The sequence below is a fragment of the Littorina saxatilis genome, linkage group LG17 (genome assembly GCF_037325665.1).
Source record: "Littorina saxatilis isolate snail1 linkage group LG17, US_GU_Lsax_2.0, whole genome shotgun sequence".
NCBI lineage: Eukaryota > Metazoa > Mollusca > Gastropoda > Littorinimorpha > Littorinidae > Littorina > Littorina saxatilis.
The window spans coordinates 37,617,373-37,641,198 of record NC_090261.1 but is presented as its reverse complement, the minus strand read 5'-3'; the positions used below and the strand labels follow the sequence as shown (position 1 = coordinate 37,641,198).

Here is a 23,826-nt window from a genome sequence, read left to right as displayed (position 1 = left end):
ACAAAGAAACACTTGCTTGTTGGTGATTTTAATTGTCACTTCGACGCACAGGCAAACAGTTCAGTGAACCGAGTAAAGACATTTCTGAAGGACTATAGTCTTGTTCAGCTGATCAATGAACCCACACATACAGATGGTCACACTCTTGACTGGCTTGTTGTGCGTGAGGCCGACAATCCAACACGCTCATTTTCTGTGAGAGACTGTCAGATATCCGACCACTCAGCTCTTTTCTTCAACATCAGCATTCAGAAGCCCAAGCCTGCAGTAAGAACGGTCACGTCACGAAACCTGAAGAAGATGAACGTGGACAAGTTCAGGGAAGACGTGAGGGTGTTTGCCGCCTCCACTGCTGCCGACACGCCAGACACAGACCTCTTGATGGTCTTCAACACCTGTCTACGTCAGCTGATGGACAGCCACGCCCCCCTTGTCACCAGGCAAGTCACTGATCGTCCCTCAGCCCCATGGATGTCCGAAGATATAAAGGACCACAAACGGCTCGTACGCAAGTGGGAGAGGTTATGGAGAACGTCAGGCCTGACAGTTCACCGTCAGATTTATCGTCAACAGCTTGACGACATCAAAGCTCTCCACACCAGTGCCAAGCAGGAATACTATACATCCCGCCTCGCTGAGTGCAAAGACACCAAGGCTCTGTTTTCTGTAACAGATGAGCTATTCGCGAAGAAGAAAGCCACTGCCCTCCCTAAATTGATTCCCCCATCAGAACTCCCCGAGACTTTCAGCAATTTCTTTGACCAGAAGATCTCTGACATTCGCAAAGGTCTCGACTCATCCAAAACACAAATGTCCTTCGCCGCATTTTCAGGGACCCCCCTTACACGGTTTAGCCCTGTTTCTGAGAAGTTTGTTTTTGAACTTATTTCAAAATGTGCTCCAAAATCCTGCACACTTGACCCCATTCCCACGTCACTCATGAAAACTTGCCTGGATTTTCTTGTTCCTGTTGTAACGAGAATCTTAAACCTTTCTCTTCAGTCTGGGTCTGTGCCTGCACAGTTTAAAGAGGCAGTCATAACACCACTTCTTAAAAAGCCAGGCCTAGACACGGAGTGCTTAAAGAACTATAGACCCATTTCAAACTTACCCTTTCTGACCAAGCTGTTAGAAAAGTGTGTGCTAGCGCAGCTCCAAGAACATCTGCTGAGTAATGATCTTTTGGACGTCCATCAGTCCGCATACAAGAAAAATCATAGCACAGAAACCGCTCTTCTTTACGTAACTGACAAGCTGCTGACCAGTGCTGACAACAAGGAAGTGTCTGTGCTCGCACTCTTGGACCTCTCGGCGGCATTTGACACCATCGACCACGACGTCCTCCTAAAGAGACTACAGTTCACGTTTGGAATTGCCGACAAAGCCTTCCAATGGTTCGTGTCATATCTCTCCGAACGCTTTCAAAGAGTACAAATAGGTCAAAAAGAATCATCCCCTGTTCCCCTGAAGCACGGAGTACCTCAGGGCTCTGTTCTAGGCCCGGTTCTGTTTACACTATACACACAGGACCTATCTGACGTCATCTCGAGGCATGGCTGCGAACACCACAAGTATGCCGACGACACCCAAATAGAGGATTCTGCTCCCCCCAGTGATTTTCCAAAAGTGGTTAAAAACACTGAGCGCTGCATTGAGTCAGTTAAAGACTGGATGATAGACAATAAACTCAAGCTGAATGACTCAAAAACTGAGGTGATGCTGTCAGGCTCAAGGCATGCTTTAAATCAGATTGACTGTACTTCCCTGACAATAGGCGACACTCAGATTGTCTCCCAAACCGCTGTTAAGGACCTAGGCGTGTACCTGGACTCTGCTCTGACAATGCAAAAACACATTAGTTTTGTTTGTAAATGTGCCTTTTTTGAGTTGCGCAAGATTTCCTCTGTCAGATCATTCCTGACACTCCAAGCCACTGTTCAACTTGTCTCCTCTCTGATCCTGAGTCGACTTGACTACTGCAACTCATTGCTTGCCGGCCTCCCCACTGAAGAACTTGATCGCTTACAGAGAGTCCAGAACAGTGCTGCAAGGCTCATTCTGCAGAAGTCTAAGAAAGACCATGTCACTCCCCTACTTACCACCCTTCACTGGCTTCCTATGAAGTATAGAATCGAGTACAAGCTGGCTCTGTTAGGGTACCGCTGTTTTGAGAAAACACTTCCCCCCTATTTGTCCCATTCCCTCAGTATCTACGAGCCATCCCGTTCTCTCAGATCCTCCTCTGAAAAACTCCTTCGCATCCCCAAAACCAGGACCAAGACCTTTGGTGAAAGAACCTTTAGGTACCAGATTCCGACCGTCTGGAACTCGCTTCCAAGCTCTATCCGTGACTCCAGCAGCCTTTCCTCCTTCAAAACACAACTCAAAACATACCTGTTTCGTAAAGCCTTTGCTTAACCTGAGTAGACTCTCCACAACTCTATTCTGTTTTGGAACTCTCTACCCTGTATGTGCTTTATGGTCTATTTGTCAATGGTATCTTTGTGTGTGCGCGTGCGTGCGTGCGTGCGTGTGTGTGTGTGTGTGTGTGTGTGTGTGTGCGTGTGTGTGTACTTTTAACATTGTACGCTAAGTTTTTGCTTAGTGCTTGGGTTCTTGGTGTTATGTCTCAGTTAAATGTATGCTTTGTTTGCTTGTTGATTTGTGCTAGTTTATTCTATAATGAATTTGTAAAGCGCCTGGAGCCAATTGATGGGACTCGCGCTATAGAAAAGTTATTTATTATTATTATTATTATTACAGGCCTTTGTGTTTTTTTGGGGGACTTTTAAGGACTAAATCGAAAAAATTCGATAACCCAGGGAGGAAGTCTTAAATTGGGGGTCTTAAAAGGGGGTGTTCTGCTGTATCCCTGCAGGCGGAATGCCGCTGTCCAAACAGCATGTGTCGTCAGTAGGGACGCTGTGCGACCAGCTCGTGATCACGTACGCCTCCACGGAGGGGGGCTTCATCACCAAGAACCGCATAACCATGGCAGACAAGGACAATTTCGAAGATGGTGATAACGGAAAATCCACTGAGAACTACACACTCAAGATCGTCAACGATAAGGGGATGGAGATCGCACAAACGCAGGTGGGTGCACAAGGGTACTGATGCATGGTGTAGTACAATAAGCGTTAAAGGGTGTTATGCTCCTGGTATAAAACACACACATACTTACAAGCACGCACCACCACCCACAAGCAGCCACACACATACACACTCGCTCACACCGGCACATACGCACGCACCCGAGCACGCATGCAAGCAAGCTTGCGCGCGCACACACACACTGACACACACCGGCACACACGCTCGCACGCACGCATTCAAGCCGCGCGCACACACACACACACACACACTGTGACAAGCACGCACGCACAGACACACACACACACACGCACACTCACGCACCAACGTACTCAAATACGCACGCACGCACGCGCACTCAGATTCACACACGCACACGCACACACACACACACACACACACACACACACACACACCATGTGCTTTCTTTGTTTTCGTTCCGTCTGACTTTTGTTGCCCATGAGAGCGGTAAAATGTGCACGCATTTGACGAATTGCAGATTTAAGTACCTACAGCCGTGGGGGGTTTCGTATAACTGCCAGCACTGAAAAAAATAAGTCACTTGAACCAAGCCAGGAATCAGACGCAAAATAGCTTTCCGACAATAACTGTTTTCCTTTCTGTATTTATTAATCTAATTAGTTTGCATAGTTGCGGAGCATTGTCGAGTTTAATCTTTGCAGGTGTGTCTAAATCAGTAACAGAATAGCGAATGCCACTTTGACTTGTTAAGGTTTCAATTCGCCACGAAACTTCTCCAAAACAGCGTTCCAGATACTGTTAAAAAGAAATAACATCGAGTCCAACCATGTTGGTTCGCGAACTCTCTACCTCTTCTTTGATCGCTCAGACAAACAGGAACTTCTGTTGTTCTGATGTATGCTCTTGTACACCCGGGAACATGCCCCTAATGGCTTTGCCGTGACTGAGGGTGTAAAACTTTACTGATTTCTCTCTGAGAGGGTGGGTGAGCTGAAGCGTTTTCACAAAAAGCAGTTTGCTTTAAGAATGTTGGAAAATCTTACAGGAAGTGTTCCTGACAATTGTGGGACTCTGCTTTATTGTTCTTAACGGGACTGTTTCTGGGCTTTCTTTCTTTTTCTTTATTTGGTGTTTAACGTCGTTTTCAACCGTTCAAGGTTATATCGCGACGGGGAAAGGGGGGAGATGGGATAGAGCCACTTGTTAATTGTTTCTAGTTCACAAAAGCACTAATACAAAAATTGCTCCAGGGGCTTGCAACGTAGTACAATATATGACCTTACTGGGAGAATGCAAGTTTCCAGTACAAAGGACTTAACATTTCTTACATACTGCTTGACTAAAATCTTTACAAACATTGACTATATTCTATACAAGAAACACTTAACAAGGGTAAAAGGAGAAACAGAATCCGTTAGTCGCCTCTTACGACATGCTGGGGAGCATCGGGTAAATTCTTCCCCCTAACTTTCTGGGGTTGCCTGACTGTCACCGGCACAGACGGATATACCTATATCTCTGTGGTCACAGGTGGGCAAGTCGGGAGAAGTGCTGATCAAAGGAAACCAGACGTTTGAAGGCTACCTGGGCACCGCGGAAGCTGACATGAAGGAGATGTTCACTGACGGCTGGCTGAAAACCAGTGACATTGGCTACTACAATCCACAGGGCAACATCCACGTCGTCTGTCGAAAGTGGGTCATGGGCTATTTCTTCTTCTTTTAATCTTTAAGTATAATTGTGTGTGTGTGTGTGTGTGTGTGTGTGTGTGTGTGTGTGTGTGTGTGTGTGTGTGTGTGTGTGTGTGTGTGTGTGTGTGTGTGTTCAAGGACAGATTATAAGAAAAGGCCTAGCCTTAAATCTTTATCCTTGTTAAATAAAGTTCAGTTCAGTTCAGTTCAGTTCTGTGCAGTGTCTCTCGGTGGGGTAGGGGTTGGGAGGGGGAGGGGGGTGTCCTGATCACGCAAAGGTTAGGGCTTGTTTCTTTTATTCTCTTTTTGACTTTTGTGTACATGCATAATTTACAAGACAAAACACAAACAAACAAAAGAGAAACACAACAAACCCATGAGACAATTTAATGTACAAAAGAACTGTTAGAAGGTAGGTAAAGTGCGGGTAGTGGAGGCATACGGCTGGGTGAGTGGGGTTATTTCTTAGTAATGCTGGTTCGGCGATGGTTGGGTCACAGTAGTTGGGGTTTTTCTGCAATGGTTTTTGGATTTTTCTTCACATGTCGTTGCGAGCCATCACAAACATATTTTGTATGTTACTGTGACGCGTACAAGAGTTTTGGAACTAATACTAAATGCTTGCTTAAAAGGGGACACATATGGCGTGAACATGTGTGAACATTTGTCAAAGCCGTATCTGGTGTTCACCAATACATCTTCGTAAATTGTTTCACACTAATGTACTTATACTTCAGATGATCTTTCATGTAAAGGTTCAGCAATGTCTGTTTTAATATTTCAATTCATTATCACACACACAAAAACAGTTCAAAAGTGATACTACTGTTATTGTTATTGTTATTGATACTCTCCAGAACACTTATTATAGTATTACAATACCAATAAAATTTGGTATCCTGATGTAAAAATTGCCAATGAATGCAACTATACTAAACTGAACACGTTATATGTGATGGGGTGGTTACATAACCAAACTGTGTGAGTATTTTTTTTTATTCATTTTTTATTTTACATTTTGTGCAAAGCGTTTCACGTCAATACATGACTGAGAGGAGCACAAATGGTGTAAAGTGGAACCCCCTTTTTGAAGACGCCCCGATTAAGACCCTGTTTTCTCAGACATTCAAAACCTCTGTAAATGTACATGTACCCCCAAATTAAGACTCCCTCCTTGTTAAAGGCACAGTAAGCCTCCCGTAAACCATCACAGATACGGTCAGGCTTTTACACACAGTACAAACACCCTTTCATTTAAACACTCACCGATTGAGAAAATCCTTGGTGCCCTCCGTAAAGAGCGAACCATTTTCAAAGAATTTATTTGTGCGTGGTTTATCTTACCCCTGAGCCATCGTGAACCCGTGTGATCCAGTTTCCCTTTTTCACAATGTAGTCGTCAGTTAGTCATTTGAATGCGACTCGATGTGAGCTTATTTACAATAGCACGTTTTTATGCACGAAACAAACGGCTGTGGTTCACAAGAACTCTAGCGATGGCTTTTGACTGTTGAGAGGAACGGCGATATGCACTGATAAACCGTCGTCTGCTACGACCCTTGCGTGACCCTGCTTCCGGGCTTTTCTTTTTTCAAACTTTCACAACTTCGAATTGTACTGATCTTGTCTTGATGAAAAAACAATTCTTTTATGATTACAGAATGTTTGTGTAACAAGCTGTCAATTTATTATTTAGATTTTAAAAGTTAGGTCTAGCGCAAAAACGCACCACGGTCCAAAAACATTTTGATAATCATCGATTCACGGCTATCGCCAGTTTACATCGATAGAATGAGACCGGAAGGGAAGTAACTCATGTTTGACCTGAGTTCAGGATGGGTCCAAAAAGTGTTCGAGACAATCTGCAAAATTAATTCTTTAAAAATTGCTCGCTCTTTACGTAGGGCACCTAGGATGTTCCCGTTTGGTGAGCGTTCAAATGGAAGGGTGTTTGTACTGTGTGTAAATGCCTGACAGTAGGCTATGTGTGATGGTTTACGGGAGGCTTACTGTCCGGGCGTGAATTCCGGTATTCATAACAGCCGTCCAGCACCAAAACGAGGCGCCATTGTTGTTGAGGACCAAGTCCACGAAAATAAATTCTTTGAAAATTTCTCACGCTCGACAGAAAGCAGCCAGGATGTTCCCGTTCGGTGAGCGTTCAAATGGAAGTATGCTTGTACTATATGTAGACGCTCGGGGAGCTCTGTGATGGTTTACGGGAGGCTTACTGTGCCTTTAAGTTCTAATGTTCTCAGATTTATGGAGGTCTTAGAAGGGTGGTTCCACAGTAGTTGCATAGACCCCAGATCTCAGAGGTCGTAAAGCAGAGGCTTCACTGTATCTAGAACTGATTTTTCCTTGGACAAGTCGAAAAGGGGGGTTCCACTGTATAGTTGCATAGACCCCAGATCTTAGAGGTCGTAAAGCAGAGGTTTCCCTGTATCTAAAACTGATTGCTCCTTGGACAGGTCCAACGCCATCATGCACGGAGCTTACATCGTCTACCCGGGGTGGTTAGAGAAGAAGCTGGAGAAGTGCCCAGGGGTCAAGCAGGTCATGATCGTGCCCGTGCCCGACCCCACGATGTACCAGGAGATGTGCGCCTGCATCGTGCCCGCCGATGGGCAGCAAGTTACCGAGATGGACCTGAAAACATTCTGTGACTCTCTCTTCAGTATCGACAAGGACGCGGAATATAAGACAGTTCCCAAGTAGGTTTTAGGTCTTGTGATGCTCTCTCTGTCTCTCTCTATCTGTCTCTCTCTATCTGTCTCTCTCTGTCTCTGTCTCTGTCTCTCTCTTTGAAGAGTACAAACAACAACAAAATAAAGTGAACTCCCTGAAACGAAAATGTAAAAAACAATATTTTCAAAACCTCATTACATCTAAACAAGATTCAAAATCTATTGCAAAGCAATTAACCAACTCACAAACAAAGACATTGCAAATAAATACTCCCAAGTTATTAATATTTTTGTAGATACACTTAATGAACATTTCTCAAAAATTGCTGATAAAGTGATTTCTTATGATGGGACGGAATCAAATGATTTAAAACTTTTAAAGGAATACTGCAATTCCAAACAGATCCATGTTCAGCATGCACTGCAACCAATGACGTACTATACTGGATGTTTACTTTCAGCTACAGCATCTTAAACAAACCGGAACGCGTGACATAGATGGGCTTGATGCAAAAATTATAATGGCAGCTCCAATAATCATGCATACATTGACTTTCATTTATAACATATGTTTCGACCAATGTTGTTTTCCTAGTAAATTCTTTTTAAATCGGGAGATACGACAAATCCTTCAAATTACAGACCAATATCAATTCTATTCTTTTGCACTTTGAGAACAGCAAATTGATACATGATAAGCAATCAGGTTTTAGGCAAAAACACTAATGTCAAACAGCGCAGATCAGCTTAGATGACCTTTCTTTCTTTATTTGGTGTTTAACGTACGTCGTTTTCAACGGCTTAGATGACCAATGGCTAAACAACATTAATAATAACCAGTTCTGTGCTGCTCTATTTGTTGACTTTGCTAAAGCTTTTGACCTAATTGACCATAAACTCCTTATATATACTCAAAAAGCTTGAGATTTATGGATTGGCAACTGATTCTGTTAAATCTTTCTTGTCAGACAGAAAGCAAAATACATATCTGAATCAATCATACTCTTGTAAACAAACAGTAAGGTTTGGAGTTCCACAAGGTTCTATTCTTGGTCCTTTACTATTTTATATCTATATTAATGACCTACCATTATTTGTTAAATGTATGTGTGAACTATTTGCAGATGATACTACAATTCATTCTAGTCACAAAGATCTAAGTGAGCTAGCAAGAGTCCTCCAAGAAAACATGCATCGAGTGCTCGAATGATCGGCACTAAACCATATGTCACTGAACCCAAATAAAACTGAATGCATGCTTCTAACCACTAGACAAAAACGACAAAATCTATCATCAAGATTTCCTAAACTACAAATACAAAATCAAGATGTAACTGAAGTTGATAACCATAAAGTGTTGGGAATAACCATTGATAATAATCTGTCTTGGTCAAAACATTTAGATACACTTTGTAAAAATACGTCTAAGAATATATATCAGTTATTAAAAATTAAACACTTTCTAGACCTACGCACACGGAAAATGTTTTTTCAGGCATATATTCAATCAACTATTGATTATGCGTCCACAGTGTGGGACTCTGCAAGTGCAAACACTTTGAAACACTTGTGCTCTTTACATAGACGAGCTGTTAAATTAATTCTTGTAAAAAATGCATCTCTCTCTGCATCTGATTATAAAAAATTAAAGATTCTTCCAATCAAATTAAGATTTACCTATAACAAAGCTGCAATGATGCATAGAATTATGTCAGGGAATGCACATACACTCATTGCCTCATAATTATTTCAAACTGAATAATTCAAAAAAACTAAACAAATTAATAACCCCAACCCCTAGAATTGACCTGTACAAGTCAAGTCTTTCTTATTCTGGCGCCCTATTGTGGAACTCCATTCTTGATATAATTAAAATGCAAGTCAGTGAAACATCATTCAAGGAACTCTACATGCTGTTTCTCTTGCAAACAAGTAAATAATTCTGTGATAATATTTCATCAGTGCTTGATATTCATAATGCATTTTGAAATGTCTTTTTAAATGTTTGACATGTTAATTATGTAAATTGTATTGTATTTAACTCAACTTCTATTTCTTCTAGTTATTAATCGGGTTACCCTCAATAAGCAAGGGCCGGATGAAAAAAAGCATGTTTACATTGCTTATTCTGTTACCCTCGATAAATAAAGTTCAATTCAATTCAATTCAATTCAATTCTCTCTCTCTCTCTCTCTCTCTCTAAGTGGGGTCTCTTTTTAATGCTAGATTCTTAAAACCTTGGAAATTGATGAAGGAAAATTATGTAAAAAAAATAATTTTAAAATAGCCACACTGAAAAATGTGCCATTGTCATTTCTCAACCCAATCGCACATAGCACCAGACATGGTTCCTTGGCCAAAATCGTCTTGACGACAATGGACAAACAATGAACTTTAAAAGCACAGGACAGAGAACAAGTTAGCAATACAAAACCTGAACCCTGTAGTGTACTAACACTTCTATAGGTATGCTGAGCGTATAGTAGGGCCAACGTGAGTTTCAAACAATTGTAATACTAAAGGTCAAAGTAAAGTTTTGGTCAAGGTCAAAATGATGATACTCAAGGTCAAATAGTTTAATAACTCAATGTTGGGTGATTTTTTATTCCAGATACTACGTTTTCTTCGATCACTTCCCAATGCAGTCCTCAGGAAACAAACCCGACAGAAAGAAAATTTTTGCCAAAGCCCTAGAGAAATTGAATCTAACACCTTCTGCATCATGATGTGATGGTGCTCAAACTGTGGCGAACTTGAACATAACCGTAAAAAGTATTAAAAAAAAGTTTCTTACTCACCGAGCTAGAGGATCATGCCAGGCAATTTACAACCTGGAATTCACTTGTGACATCTGGCTTTTTCTGAACAAGATTGTGCAATAGCTGCAACGTATCAACTCTATGATTAAAGTTACAAAACCTCCAAATAAAAGATGGCAAAGGGGAGGTTTTTTTTAGGATTGTCTTTTTTCTGGATAAGTGTGTGTGTGTGTGTGTGTGTGTGTTATGAGTTGACATTTCCGATTTGTAACATCTTTTGTCTTATTAGTTGTACAAACCGTGTGTGTGTATGCGTGTTACAGATATGTCATCTTTAGTGTCTGTAAGCCTTTACGACAGAGGCTTCGAAGGGAAGTAAAAGTTTATATTAAAGATGGCCTGTAAAACTGCTTCTTTCTAAATTTGCATTGTTAGTGTCTGTTCACACACACACACACACAAAACAAGCAACAGAACAATGAAAGAAAAGAAAACAAGTCGTGTAAGGCAAAATTACAACATTTAGTCAAGCTGTGGAACTCACAGAATGAAACTGAACGCACTGCTTTTTTTCACAATGACCGTAGTCCGCCGCTTGTGCAAAACGGAGTGAAACTGACGAGCCTGTTTAGCGCGGTAGTGGTTTCGCTGTGCTGCATAGCACGCCTTTCTGTGCCTCTCTTCGTTTTAACTTTCTGAGCGTGTTTTTAATCCAAACATATCATATCTAAATGTTTTTGGAATCAGGAACCGACAAAGAATAAGATGAAATTGTTTTTAAATCGATTTCGGAAATTTAATTTTGATCATAATTTTTATATTTTTAATTTTCAGAGATTGTTTTTAATCCGAATATAACATATTTATATGTTTTTTGAATCAGGAAATGATGTAGAATAAGATAAACGTAAATTTGGATCGTTTTATATAAAAAAAATGTTTATTACAATGTTCAGATTTTTAATGACCAGTCATTAATTAATTTTTAAGCCACCAAGCTGAAATGCAATACCGAAGTCCGGCCTTCGTCGAAGATTGCTTTACAAAATTTTCAATCAATTTGATTGAAAAATGAGGGTGTAACAGTGCCGCCTCAACTTTTACAAAAAGCCGGATATGACGTCATCAAAGACATTTATCGAAAAAATGAAAAAAAGTCTGGGGATAGAATACCCAGGAACTCTCATGTAAAATTTCATAAAGATCGGTCCAGTAGTTTACTCTGAATCGCCCTACACACACACACAGACTGACACACAGACAGACAGACACACACACACACACACACAGACACCACGACCCTCGTCTCGATTCCCCCTCTATGTTAAAACATTTAGTCAAAACTTGACTAAATGTAACAAGGACACCATTGGCTTTGAGTTTTGGACTGTCCTTGACTTAGCCTGGATATCTCTCTTATGTAAACCAATTCTAGTTTTAACAATACCCCTCAGCTTTAACCACACCAATCACACTCATTCTCCCACTAAAAACACAGACAAGACAAGCCACCTTTCATCTTCTGAAACTGTATTTCTTGTTTAAGTACAATCAGGTTTATCACAAGTGCACTTGTCAAGCCAAAACAAAGTGACATCGATGGTGATAATGAAAATGCTGACAAGAAACAAGTGAAATTTCATGACATGAGAAACACCCTGCATGGACAAAACGTAAACAACATCCAGACCTTTGTTTTATGTTTCAGCTGCGATGATTCATTTGATCAAAGACACCACCTCCCCCCGATGAAATGTATAATTACATTCATGCACACCACCACAGAGTTTGGCCAGGATTTTACACACAAGAGCACCCTCCCACTTGAACACATACCAAAAATCAGCAGCCTGACTACTTTCTGTGCAAATTGTGATCTTTTCACTGAACGAATTTGACAGATTGACAGTGATCACTCACAAAATGAAATCTTTCTTTCTTTATTTGGTGTTTAACGTCGTTTTCAACCACGAAGGTTATATCGCGACGGGGAAAGGGGGGAGATGGGATAGAGCCACTTGTTAACTGTTTCTTGTTCACAAAAGCACTAATCAAAAAACAAAATGAAATCAATGTTGCAACAAACAAAACAAAAAAAACAAAAAAATACTATTCTGCATAAAACTAGCCAGGCTGTAGAGTTATACTGTGTGTCCAAATGAAAGGATGCTTTTATCACATGTAATGTCAAATCAAGGACAGATCCGTGGTGGTGTTCATGATTGTTCACATGCGAAGGAAGGTCCTTTTTAAAGAGATTTAGAGAGAGAAAGGGGTTTGTTATTAGGCAAAGAAACAGACATGTGGATGTGCATGAAGAATGAGAACGAGAGAGATAAAAGAGTTAGTTTGCAGGCAAAGAAACAGACAGGGGGGAGGGGGGTGAAAGGAGAGAGAAAGAAAGGAGAGAGAAAGAAAGGAGAGTCAGTTTTCATGCAAAGAAACAAAGACAGGCAGAGGGGAAAGAGAAAGCAAGAGAAAAAGAGGGGAAGGAAGAAAACTGGGTGATGACAGAAGGACTTCCAGAGTCCTGATAGATCGTACCAACATTCGCATAAACTTTATACACAAACACAACAGGAATAACAAATTACTGGCTGTGGAAACATGGCCGTCTTTAACACAGAAGTTGTGTACCCCACAAAGAGACCATGTATCCAAGTGATTATGCATCCTAGACTACACCGATACAATTTCATGAAGATACAAACTCACTGACACAATGAGCCCCATAATATTCAGCAGAGCAGAATAGAATAAAATTCATGACGATGTCTAAACTATGTCAAGTACACAACACAATAATTCAATTTAATTCGCTTTACATATCAATAACAATGAGGAAATTAAAAACGATTGGCACATCCATACGTTTCATACGTCAAACAGGACATGACCAACAAAATAGTCTTTCCCTGCACACAACATTTACACGTCTCATCTAAACAGCATTTCACACTCACCTCATCTACAATTAATATCTTTATATCTTTTACCTAGTCCTTTACACCTGTGATGCAATGCAGAACAGAATCCGAGATCAAAATATATGTTGATGCGACCACTTAAAAATCTCAACAAGAACAGAAGCAGTCTCTACTTTGGGTATTAACGTATAACATGCTATCACATACATCAACTCATAAAACAAATTCTCTGGTAGGAAGGGTAAATCGGAAGCAACAGACAATCACAGACACAAATAAATGCAAATACAGCTTTTGTTTGAAAAACAAAATGCATAGACATCCAGCAGCATAATTATTTCAACAAGCAAAGTAAGGTAAAAATATGCATTGAATATTCATCGTTGCAAAAAAAATTATTATACAGAAAATTAGAGTAAGGAAGTAAGAGAACATTCTCCCCCGATGAGCTAACACATTTTATAATTTCCCTTCATTTGATCTGTAGGTGCTCTTTGTTTTACATATACAGACATTGTAACATGATAAAGTCTTTAGCCTAGATGACCTATGGTTCTAAAATAATACTTTTTTTCTCTCCTGAGAACAGATCATAGGAACTGCTCTAAAACTGTCTTCTATCTTGCAAAAAAAGTCTTGATTCCAGCCAAAAGTCTGAAGATTCTAATGTGTGATAATTATGAACACATGCTCACCTAAGATATATGCACAATTCATGCTCTGTGCTATATTTTCAGTATGTGTTCTTAAAACCACATTGTTCAAGCCAAGACGAAGAACTTAAAGCAACAGTTGGCACGTACATGTTGACAGGCTTTTCTTGCTTTTACCCCTCCCCCCCCCCTCCCAAGAAAACACCTGTAGTCTCACGAATCAAATGTTTTGTTTGTAATAAGAACTTCTTTTTTTTTTTTACATATGTGAATTACACTAGGATAATTTCTTCAGGTTTTACAGAGACGTTTTACACTCTACAAAAAGAATGTCCAACAATGCCACCTTTAACACTTTCGCGACGGGACGCTGATAAATCAGTAACCGCGCTGACACGCCCATGGACGGGACGCGCATTTTTCAGTATCAGTCATACAAGGTACAAGACTCGTGATTGCTTCCCGGTTTTTGAAGATTGCAATAAATTGAGTTGTTTCCCTTGATACACGTGGTTTTCTCTTCCGGCTTGATCAAATTAGTGCAGATTTGCGTGGTGTTTTCGAACAAAAAAAATGAATCGAAGGCGAGCCTTGTCACGGGAGGAGATTCTCCGGATGTTGGATCTTGAGGATCCTGTAGATCATGATACATCGTGTCGTTTTAGCCTCAAGAAAGCGATAATAGCAGTAATATTGAGGAAGAAACAGTCCCGTTGTTGCTAGTACGAGTCGGCAAACTACACGTGGTAGGGGGTGATACTGCTAGACGAACATGTATCTCGGAATCGTGCAGGAGCTATGGGGGCGTGGCAGCACTGATAACAATGGATGGCTGGAGCCTTCTAATCCTTTTGGAAATGTTCATAGGTGTACAGTTGGTACTTTGTTGTGAAAATGTGACTTATATTCAATATGGATTACCTAGACATCATTTGGTGAGTGTTACAGTTTTGTTTCATTTGAGTCAGGATGCTGTGAGTGAATGCGTGATTTGCTTGTTTTTTTCTTTGTACTGTCTCCTTATTTCTGTGTACAATGTTAACAATATTTCAGCTAATTCATAGGTTTTACACCTTGTTTGGTTATAACATTATTTATAATACTTTCTGTTAAAAAATAACTTTTAAAAAAAGCAGTGGAAAATAAAACACACACAAAAAAACGTTAAAAAACACAAATTATCCCCCTTTCACCCCCCTTTGCTAAAACAAATCGCGTGACAAACTTATAAATAGCACGACTGAACTGGGCATCCATTTTTGAATTAGTACACAAAATTTGGTGGTGATTGGACTTAATTCAAGCTTGCTAGACAGATTTCTTTACAGTTACTGATTTTTGGGAAGTTTCTTGGTGGCAAGCTTGGGCAGGCAGGACGTTAACGCCGTGGCAGTGCTAGTCACAATAGTGTTAAGGGCGAAAGAAAAGCTCTTCTTCTGAAACAACCCCCCCAAAAACTCCTCTATTATGAGCCCTATCCACATAATCCCACACAGCTTTCTTTCTTTATTTGGTGTTTAACGTCGTTTTCAACCACGAAGGTTATATCACGACGGGGAAAGGGGGGGGAGATGGGATAGAGCCACTTGTTAATTGTTTCTTGTTCACAAAAGCACTAATGAAAAAATTGCTCCAGGGGCTCCCACACAGCTGACATGAGTAAATTGCAACAGTAGTAATGCACAGTGCTCCTTCTGAATCAATGCATTGCACAGATGATATAAACCAACAAGTCTTTCTTTCTTAAATTTTTGTTTGTTTGTTTATTTGTTGCTTAACGTCCAGCCGACTACGCAGAGCCATATCAGGACGAGGAAGGGGGGGATGAAGGGGGCCACTTGTCAAGCGATTCCTGTTTACAAATGCACTAACCCATTACTTGTGTCCCAGCAGGCTTTAGTAAAACTAAATTAATACCTACTGGAAGATTACCAGTTTCCAGTATGTTAAAATAGGCTTAACCTATCTACTGCTGGACTTACATCAGAACACTAACAGATTAAACTATACATGAATCGCGAGACAAGCGGCAAGAGAAGAGATTTTTGGAAAAAATACAGGTGAATGAGCAAGAAGGCAGAAAAAAGAAAAGAATTCATGAAGAAAAAGAGAGCATGACAGGAAAGAGGAACCAAAAATCTACCTAACAGCAAACTAGAAAGCTCCTGCGGTTCCAAAAACAGAAGGGGCCTTTAATTTCATAACCGCAGTGCCCCACTGCGGGATTCTTTCTTAAAGCCCGACCTCCTCTACAAAACTTTTCCTACTGTGGTTCCACAGCCGTTATCAGCTAAGCTGTCAACACAAGACCTCGTGCTAACGGTGGTTTGTTCAGCGGAGTCAATTAGGCATTTATAGTAGTGATAAGACTGTTTGTTTATCTAGCGCGCCCATGCTATCGCCGACTTCTGACAGCTCCTGCATCGTAAATCTCCTTGTTCCAGGGTACACGCTAGCCTACAAGAGCTGTCAGAAGTCGGCGATAGCATGGGCGCGCTAGATAAACAAACAGTCTTGGCACTACTATAAACCTAATCGACTCTGCTAAACAAACCACCCCTAGCAAGAGGTCTTGTGTTGACAGCTTAGCTGATAAAGGCTGTGGAACCACAGTAGGGAAAGTTTTGTAGAGGAGGTCGGGCTTTAAGTGTTCATCAGAAATACAACACAAACATAAACTTGCACAAACCGAGTAAAACAATGTGACCTTTCATTTGTCTCCTTGAGGACGAAATGAGGAAAAACATCTGCTGATGAAAATATTGCTCGACTGCGTCAGAGAAAAACCACCTAAAAGTCAAGCTGAAAAAAAAAAGAACCCTGTGATCGACGAACCAATGACTGCTTTTAGGGATTTTTATGTTGCAACAACGGTTTTTGTTTTGTAAAGGGAATAAGAGAAATTTCAAAGCCTATTCTTATTTCTAAGGTTCCATGCGCAAATTACAAACTACTTACAATGACCTTGACCTACTTTCATTGATGAGGTTCCAGGAGTTCAACTGTAATTAGCATTCAACTTGAAAATGCGATAGTTTGCAGTAAGGGATGTATATTGCTTGAAAAAAAGTGGCACATCAAACTACTGACCATATCAAACAAGCCAAAATTGGAACATTAAACAACACAATAATACATCTTGATGCTTGGTCAAAAATGCAAGTCATAAAAAGTAACAATTTAACAGACCAGACTAAAGAATTGTTTCTTTCAAAATACAACAACGTTGAATAAAATCATTAAAAAAATTCAGATCTTGTCCGTATAGTTTTCGTATGCATATTTTAGGTATGAGTTTGTCTGCGTGCGTGATTGTGTGTGTGCACGTGTGTGTTTGCACGTGTATCACTTGCACAATGTGCATGTGTGTCTGTTCATGCACACACAAATGTGCCTGCATGCAAATGTTCATGTGTTTTCCCAAAACAGAATTAAAACATAGCCGCAAAATCTTCAGAAAGTAATATTTGCTTTGAAACCAAGTATGAAATCAAATCAGCCCTGAAGAAGTCAAGAACAAATCTTGTGCCCTATCAATTCGTCCATCTGCAATGAAAGCAATCCACTCTTTGGATTAGTAGGAAAATATTCATGAATTGTAACAGGCAAGTTTGCAAGGAGAAAATTGAAATAAATGCAAGCATAAGAAACCATACCTCTGCAATTTTGCCCTAAACGAGATTGGCTGTTTCTGACACTGGACGTACAATAAAAGGCAGTCTGAGTTTGTGTTCTTATAACACATCTCTGATTTCTCTCGCATGCACAGTCTGTGTTGTACTCATTTTGAAAGGCACAGAATGCTGCCCAGCAAACTTAGGACTGAATAATTGTTCTGGCAACCAAGAAAGGAAAGGTAGACAGAAAGAGAGAATAAGAATCTCAGTAACAAGCTCAGAAACCAGAGACAGATAGAGAAAGAGTGAAGGAAAGAGAGACATCAAGAAAACTTTAACTCCAGTACATAGAAACAATGCTCTGCGTGTGCTTGCTGCTCAGAAGAAAAAAGTCAACACTTTGCAAGAAAATGAATTTTTTGTAGCTTCGTTAACAACCAGTCTGACAGTCAGTTGTTGTTCTCTTCTAAAAGTATTTTAAATTGCAACATTTAAATAGCAGAAACAAGCAAGACTGCAAATACACCTTCCATACCAACACCCTACTCAAATATAATCATTATGTTAGAGTTACACATAAACTTTGTTTCACTTTCAGCCAAAGGAGGCTGTCGTTTTATCACAAATCTAAAAATCAGATCCTGAAAACAACAACACATTACTCCACATAGCAAACACATCACCAGTCATGACACATTTTCAGCAAAACCCGCAAAACTATGTACATACTTTGTGTGCGGTTTTAACGATACCCAACACAGTGATGAAATAAAACAACACTGGCACATACAATGTATTTTCTCTCTCAGTGAATTAAAAATAAATCAGATTTGGGCCATGGGGTCATGACAACAACCAACAAACATACTTGTCACACTGAGAACGTTTCATGGCACACGTAAAGGAACTTTCTTCCAATGTAAACAGTCAAGACGAACCGCAACCTACGTCTCCTTCGGATCATTTTTCCATAAAAGTGTTTACACAACATACTCCACACAACATACTCGGACACACTTCCCAGATAACCCTTTCATAACTAATCCTTTCATTACTGACAGCCAGACATCACATCATGTCCCGTCTCTGAACAAGGTTTACTTGTGAATAACAGTCCACTCATAAACCTTTTCAAAAATCCCCTGTATTTGCCAAAGTTATTCAGTTTTTACCCAGAGACAGCTACCATCATGAGACTATTAGTATTAAGAACTTGAAAGAACAGCCCTTCTTATGTAAACGATCATGTACACCACCACAAATCTGTCCGAGCTTTTACATATGATACAAGCATTCTTCCACTTGAACACATACCAAAACTCAATACTGTGGCTACTTTCTGTGCAGGGTGGAAATATTGGTTCATTCAGAAAATTCCTACTCTACACAGGAATCAGCCAGGCTGTTCACTTTTGGAATGTGTCAAAGTTGAAAGTTGCTCTTATTTCATCTAAAAAACTTAAAACAGATATTTGGTGGTGAACACGATCATTTACATGAGAAAGAATGTGTCTTTAATAACCATGTTATAACACAAACAGCTCTCATGCCGGCTGTTCAAATGTACAAGGTGTTCTGTCGACTGCTACCCCGACTGCCATGACTTCCGTGACTCCCGCCGTCGCCTATATCCAGCTGAAGTTCATCATTAAGACTCAACTGACCCAGTGAGGGCGTTGCCATAGCAATGTCTGGCATTATGTCACTCATAACACCGTCGCTGCCTGTCTCCGTCTGCAGCACACAAAAAGATGGCTTTAAATTTTAATATAAAGTAAAAAGCACAGATGAACACAATATGTCAAAGTTGAGACAAACAGGGTAACAAGTCAAGGGAAGCAATTCTTGCTCTTGCAATGAAATATTTCTCATGCCTTTGACTATTACTAACTACAGCATTTACACGAGTGTCTCGACCAAATCTGTGAGCAAAAAACCCATTTTTGTTGTACTCATAAGGTTGGGACCGGTTTTAGACTCACCCTAGCGATTAAACAATTTTGTCAAAATTTTGACTGTCTGATTTCGTAAACGGGGGTTTCACTGTTGCAATGACCTTGAGAAAGAAATATGGAGGACGTCCAAACTTTGTGCAACAAAAAGACGAAGATCGTGAAAGGCTGTAAGTGGTCCAGTTTGAGCAGTCTAGCAGCAAACATTTCAGAAGTTCGATTTACTGTAAGGAAAACTATACACCCAAACACTACAGTACCAAACAGCACCATTTCTACCAAATTACAGTGGTACCTCTATGTTTAGACCTCCTAAAATCTACAAAAAATGTCAGGTCTTTGTAGAGGAGTCTGTTAATGGAGCGAAATTCAGTGACACTTTGAAGAAGTCTTGAGAAAATGAGGTTTTACAGTACGTAGTAGGGGTCTTACAGAGGAGGGTCTAAGCCAAGAGGTTCCACTGTATTCAGGTGAGTCAAAAAGTGAGACACCTACCTCTAAGGGGCTGTAGGAGCTGGTGGGGGAAGCGGTGGTGGGACTCATCTTGGCGCGGTGGGACGGCGACGTGTGGTACATCAGGTCCAGCTGCATGGTGGCCAAGGGGGCCGCACCCACCCCTCCGCACCCCCCTCCATGGTCCACCCCAGCCCCTCCTCTTCCTCCACCACCAAGACCACACACACTGCTGCTGCTACGGTCCCTGCTGATATTGGAGTGGACAGACCCGTTGCCGCTGCCTCCACTGATGCTGCCGCTACAGCTGACCCGACTCCGCGAACGCTGCGTGATGTGAGAAGAAGAAGAAGAGGAAGCGAAGGAGTGAAGGTTGAGTGGCTGCGCTAAGCGGGGGTGATGGGGATGGGGGAGGGCTGGTGGGTGGTGCTGCATGGCAGGATGGAGGTGGGGGTGGGACCCCTGGGCTGAAGAAGACGAAGACGCGGGGTAGTAGAAGTGGGCGTTCTGTAACACCTCTGTGGCGGTGTCCGGAAGCCCAACTTCTCGTACCACTCTCAGCTGCAGCTGGTGTCGAGCGGCGCGACGGTCTGTGCAGGTGAGGGCAAAGGAGCGCTGGGCTACGGCCGACTGCTCCAGCTCCTGCTCCCGCTGTACCATCAGTAGGAACGTTCCCCGGTCCGGTACTGGAAAGAATACATTATAGTGTAAGAGAAGGGAATAGATATTGATTGATTTAGTACTCAATTCAAATTATTAGAAGTATGCTTCACCAGAAGACACATGAAATGCTGCTCAATGTCTAAATGCAGGACATACACACATTTTAAATAACAATTGACAGTTCTTTTGCTGCCCTATGAGACTGTTAGTACTTTCAATGCACAAAATCAAATGTGCATGGATGTTATCTTTCCTTTATCTTACTGCAGCTCTTTGATTTCAAACCTACCACACCCTACATTAGCATACAAAAAAAAGTTGTTCTGATAATTCAACGATTTTTTAGCACAAAACTGTACAGATAGCAACAGAACCAGCTATCTACTCATCATATCCATCAAAGAAAACAACTCTCTCTAACAGAAAAAAACCTTATCCAATTCACACAGAGCAGATTCAACTAAACACTGAAGCCAACACCCAAGCTTACCAGGTATGGTGCCAGCGATGATGTCGACAGTGGAGACGGGGGAGACAGCGTAGGGGGCGGAGGAGCAATGCTGTTCATCCACCATGTACAGCGTGTCGGGTATGGCCGACATGTGCAGCATGCGCACACCACTGGTGTCCTGCTCCTGGGCTGCTGACACCACCATGTCTTCCAACACCGCCTGTGACACACACCATATTTTGGTTGGTTTGGGGTACAGTGGAACCCCCCTTTTAAGACCTCCAAAGAAAATCAGGTCTTAAAAAGAAGGGTAAATTTACAGTGGTTATGAATTGAAAATCTGAGAAAACAAAGTCTTAAAAGGGTGGGAGTCTTAAATTGGGGGTGGGGCTTTAAAAGAGGGCTCCAGGGTCTATTGGGTGTCTGAGGATCAAATCTATGAACAACTTCAAATCCATGCTATTTCCGAACAAACAACAGACAAAAGCAGAGCGTTCCAACTCTTCATGTAAAAAGGCTCTGAAAAGACCCACCTTAGCTTCCTCATAGTAAGGCACGAACAGCCTGGGTTTCTGGAACACCCCACAGTTGCGCATACGTGTCCACGCCCCTATCCTCTGGCCCGGGGTATCGTCGCCCAGCATGTGAGACGGAGGTGTGCTGATCAGGCCTCGTTTGATGGCCGACGAGAGAATGTCGCTGTTGGACGGGATGACGTGATCGAGTCTGACTAAGGGAAGGAGGTCTGAGATGATCTCCCTTAGCTCCACGTCGTTCAGGTCTCGTTTCTTCACACCTTTCTTGGCCACACTGTGCGCCGTGTGGGTCAGCAAGTTGGGTTCTGAAAAATGACAATTTGAGTTAAAAACTGTTGGATCTATGAAGAAGAGCATGCCACCTCTCTAGAATCACACCGTATACCGTGGACACACTAGGCAAATCTGTCCGAAGCGGTTGCACCCGTATTTGTCTGTCCGAAGGGAGACATGCGACGTAAGTTTCTGCACAAAATCACCTGTAATTCCTCACAAATGACATATCATCACAAAACTACCGTTTGTACTTTGGCCTGAGGTGTCATAGCATCATATCATCGATTTGTTTCATTGCTTCAATGTGTTTGTGAACGTTGGCCTTCAAGTATTTACACATTTTAAGCGCATTATGTGCAAATTTTGACTTTCCGCAGTTACCAGGGAAATTCAAGCACACGAGAAAGGCTACACGCGATTGTAATGTGATCTATGGTCATTTCTTGACATCTGGGTCAGATGGTATGATTTAAAGTGGTGCAGGAGCGTCATATTTCATGAATCTGTCAAGACATTCAAAGATTTGTCGGTTGCGCATCTCTGAAGTGGCTGCATGGTTGCGCATCTCCGAAGTTTTAGCTTTGTTTCGGTTGCGCACCGCCGAAACATTTCCTTTCTATTTTGCCTACATTATGCTAAATAGAATTAATAATGTTGATCGTCAGCGCCCGCCCCAATTTTTGGGGCCGCCCGGAGGATTTTTTTATATTTTTGTGTGTGTGATTTTCATGCTCCAAAGTGACATTTTCGCATCTGACAAGGCATGCACATGAATTCAGTGCAATTTTGTGTGTGTGCGTGCGTGTGTGTGTGTGCATTTGTCCGTGTGAGCATTTGTCCTGTGAGCAATTGTCATACAACCACAAAATGCAACAAAACTTGCTACGGTTAACCACTATGTTGCTCTGTAATATGTTGTACTACTTGTGCTAGTCTTGAAAAAAGGTCCAGACAGTAATAGCACTTGAACTCCATTACCTGAAATGAGGAAAAAAATCATAAAATGGTTACAAATCCAAAACAAGCCAGGAACAAGAGGTTAACACACACACACACACACACACACACACACACACACACATAAGCTCCTGGGTAGCCCAATCAGTTAAAGCATTGAATGGCTTGCAGTCATGAAGCTGTATGATTTGTATCCCATATATATGTATTTCTCGATGTCAACTTTGTACCGACTCCTGTAGAGAGAGAGACAGAGAGAGACAAAGAGAGAGACAGATGAGAGAGACAGAGACACAGACAGAGAGAGAGAGAGAGAGAGAGAGATAGATAGATATATAGAGAGAAAGATATATATATATTGTGTACACCAAATCGGCACAGACAAGCAGATATACATGATTTTCCATACCAATTTGGAACATACCCAGAGGCGGACACAAATAGATTCCTGTTTATTTCTTTGAAATATCTTCGGCGGTGTGCAACCGATTGCTTCAGGGGTGTGCAACCAGAAAAACACAGAGACTTCGGAGATGCGCAACCGACAAATCTTTGAATGTCTTCACAGATTCATGAAATATGACGCTCCTGCACCACTTTAAATCATACCATCTGACCCAGATGTCAAGGAATGACCATAGATCACATTACAATCGCGTGTAGCCTTTCTCATGTGCTTGAATTTCCCTAGTAACTGCGGAAAGTCAAAATTTGCACATAATGCGCTTGAAATGTGTAAATACTTGAAGGCCAACGTTCACAAACACATTGAAGCAATGAAACAAATCGATGATATGATGCTATTACACCTTAGGCCAAAGTACAAACGGTAGTTTTGTGATGATATGTCATTTGTGAGGAATTACAGGGGATTTTGTGCAGAAACTTACGTCACGTGTCTCCTTTCGGACAGACAAATACGGGTGTAACCGCTTCGGACAGATTTGCCTAATGCAACCACGGTTTACGGTGTGAGAATTCAACTCCTTTCATAACGCTTTCCGCCAATTGTTTTTCATCTCCTCAATTAAAGCTTCCTTCCCAGAACTCAATTAAGACATTTCGCAACCTATGAATAATAAATGCTTCCCCTCTCCCTGTGCATTCTTCTTTTTTTCTGTTCTTTTTT

At 41.3% G+C, this 23,826-nt stretch overlaps 2 protein-coding genes across 2 annotated transcripts in view; one reads left to right on the top strand and one right to left on the bottom strand.

The window, feature by feature from the left end:
- Nucleotides 1–10,409, top strand: part of LOC138951815 (3-[(3aS,4S,7aS)-7a-methyl-1,5-dioxo-octahydro-1H-inden-4-yl]propanoyl:CoA ligase-like) — a 24,499-nt gene extending 14,090 nt beyond the window's left edge. The window contains exons 6-9 of the mRNA XM_070323367.1: nucleotides 2,879–3,096; nucleotides 4,606–4,769; nucleotides 7,238–7,480; nucleotides 10,065–10,409. Of these exons, the coding sequence (XP_070179468.1) occupies nucleotides 2,879–3,096; nucleotides 4,606–4,769; nucleotides 7,238–7,480; nucleotides 10,065–10,179 (740 nt within the window). The 3' untranslated portion in view covers nucleotides 10,180–10,409. The remainder of the gene's footprint in view (nucleotides 1–2,878; nucleotides 3,097–4,605; nucleotides 4,770–7,237; nucleotides 7,481–10,064) is intronic.
- Nucleotides 10,410–11,721: 1,312 nt separating this feature from the next.
- LOC138951809 (BTB/POZ domain-containing protein 7-like) overlaps nucleotides 11,722–23,826 on the bottom strand; it is a 31,975-nt gene continuing 19,870 nt past the window's right edge. Inside the window, exons 5-8 of the mRNA XM_070323359.1 lie at nucleotides 21,462–21,769; nucleotides 20,968–21,148; nucleotides 19,857–20,500; nucleotides 11,722–19,143 (exon numbers count right to left, since the gene is read on the bottom strand). Of these exons, the coding sequence (XP_070179460.1) occupies nucleotides 18,967–19,143; nucleotides 19,857–20,500; nucleotides 20,968–21,148; nucleotides 21,462–21,769 (1,310 nt within the window). The 3' untranslated portion in view covers nucleotides 11,722–18,966. The remainder of the gene's footprint in view (nucleotides 19,144–19,856; nucleotides 20,501–20,967; nucleotides 21,149–21,461; nucleotides 21,770–23,826) is intronic.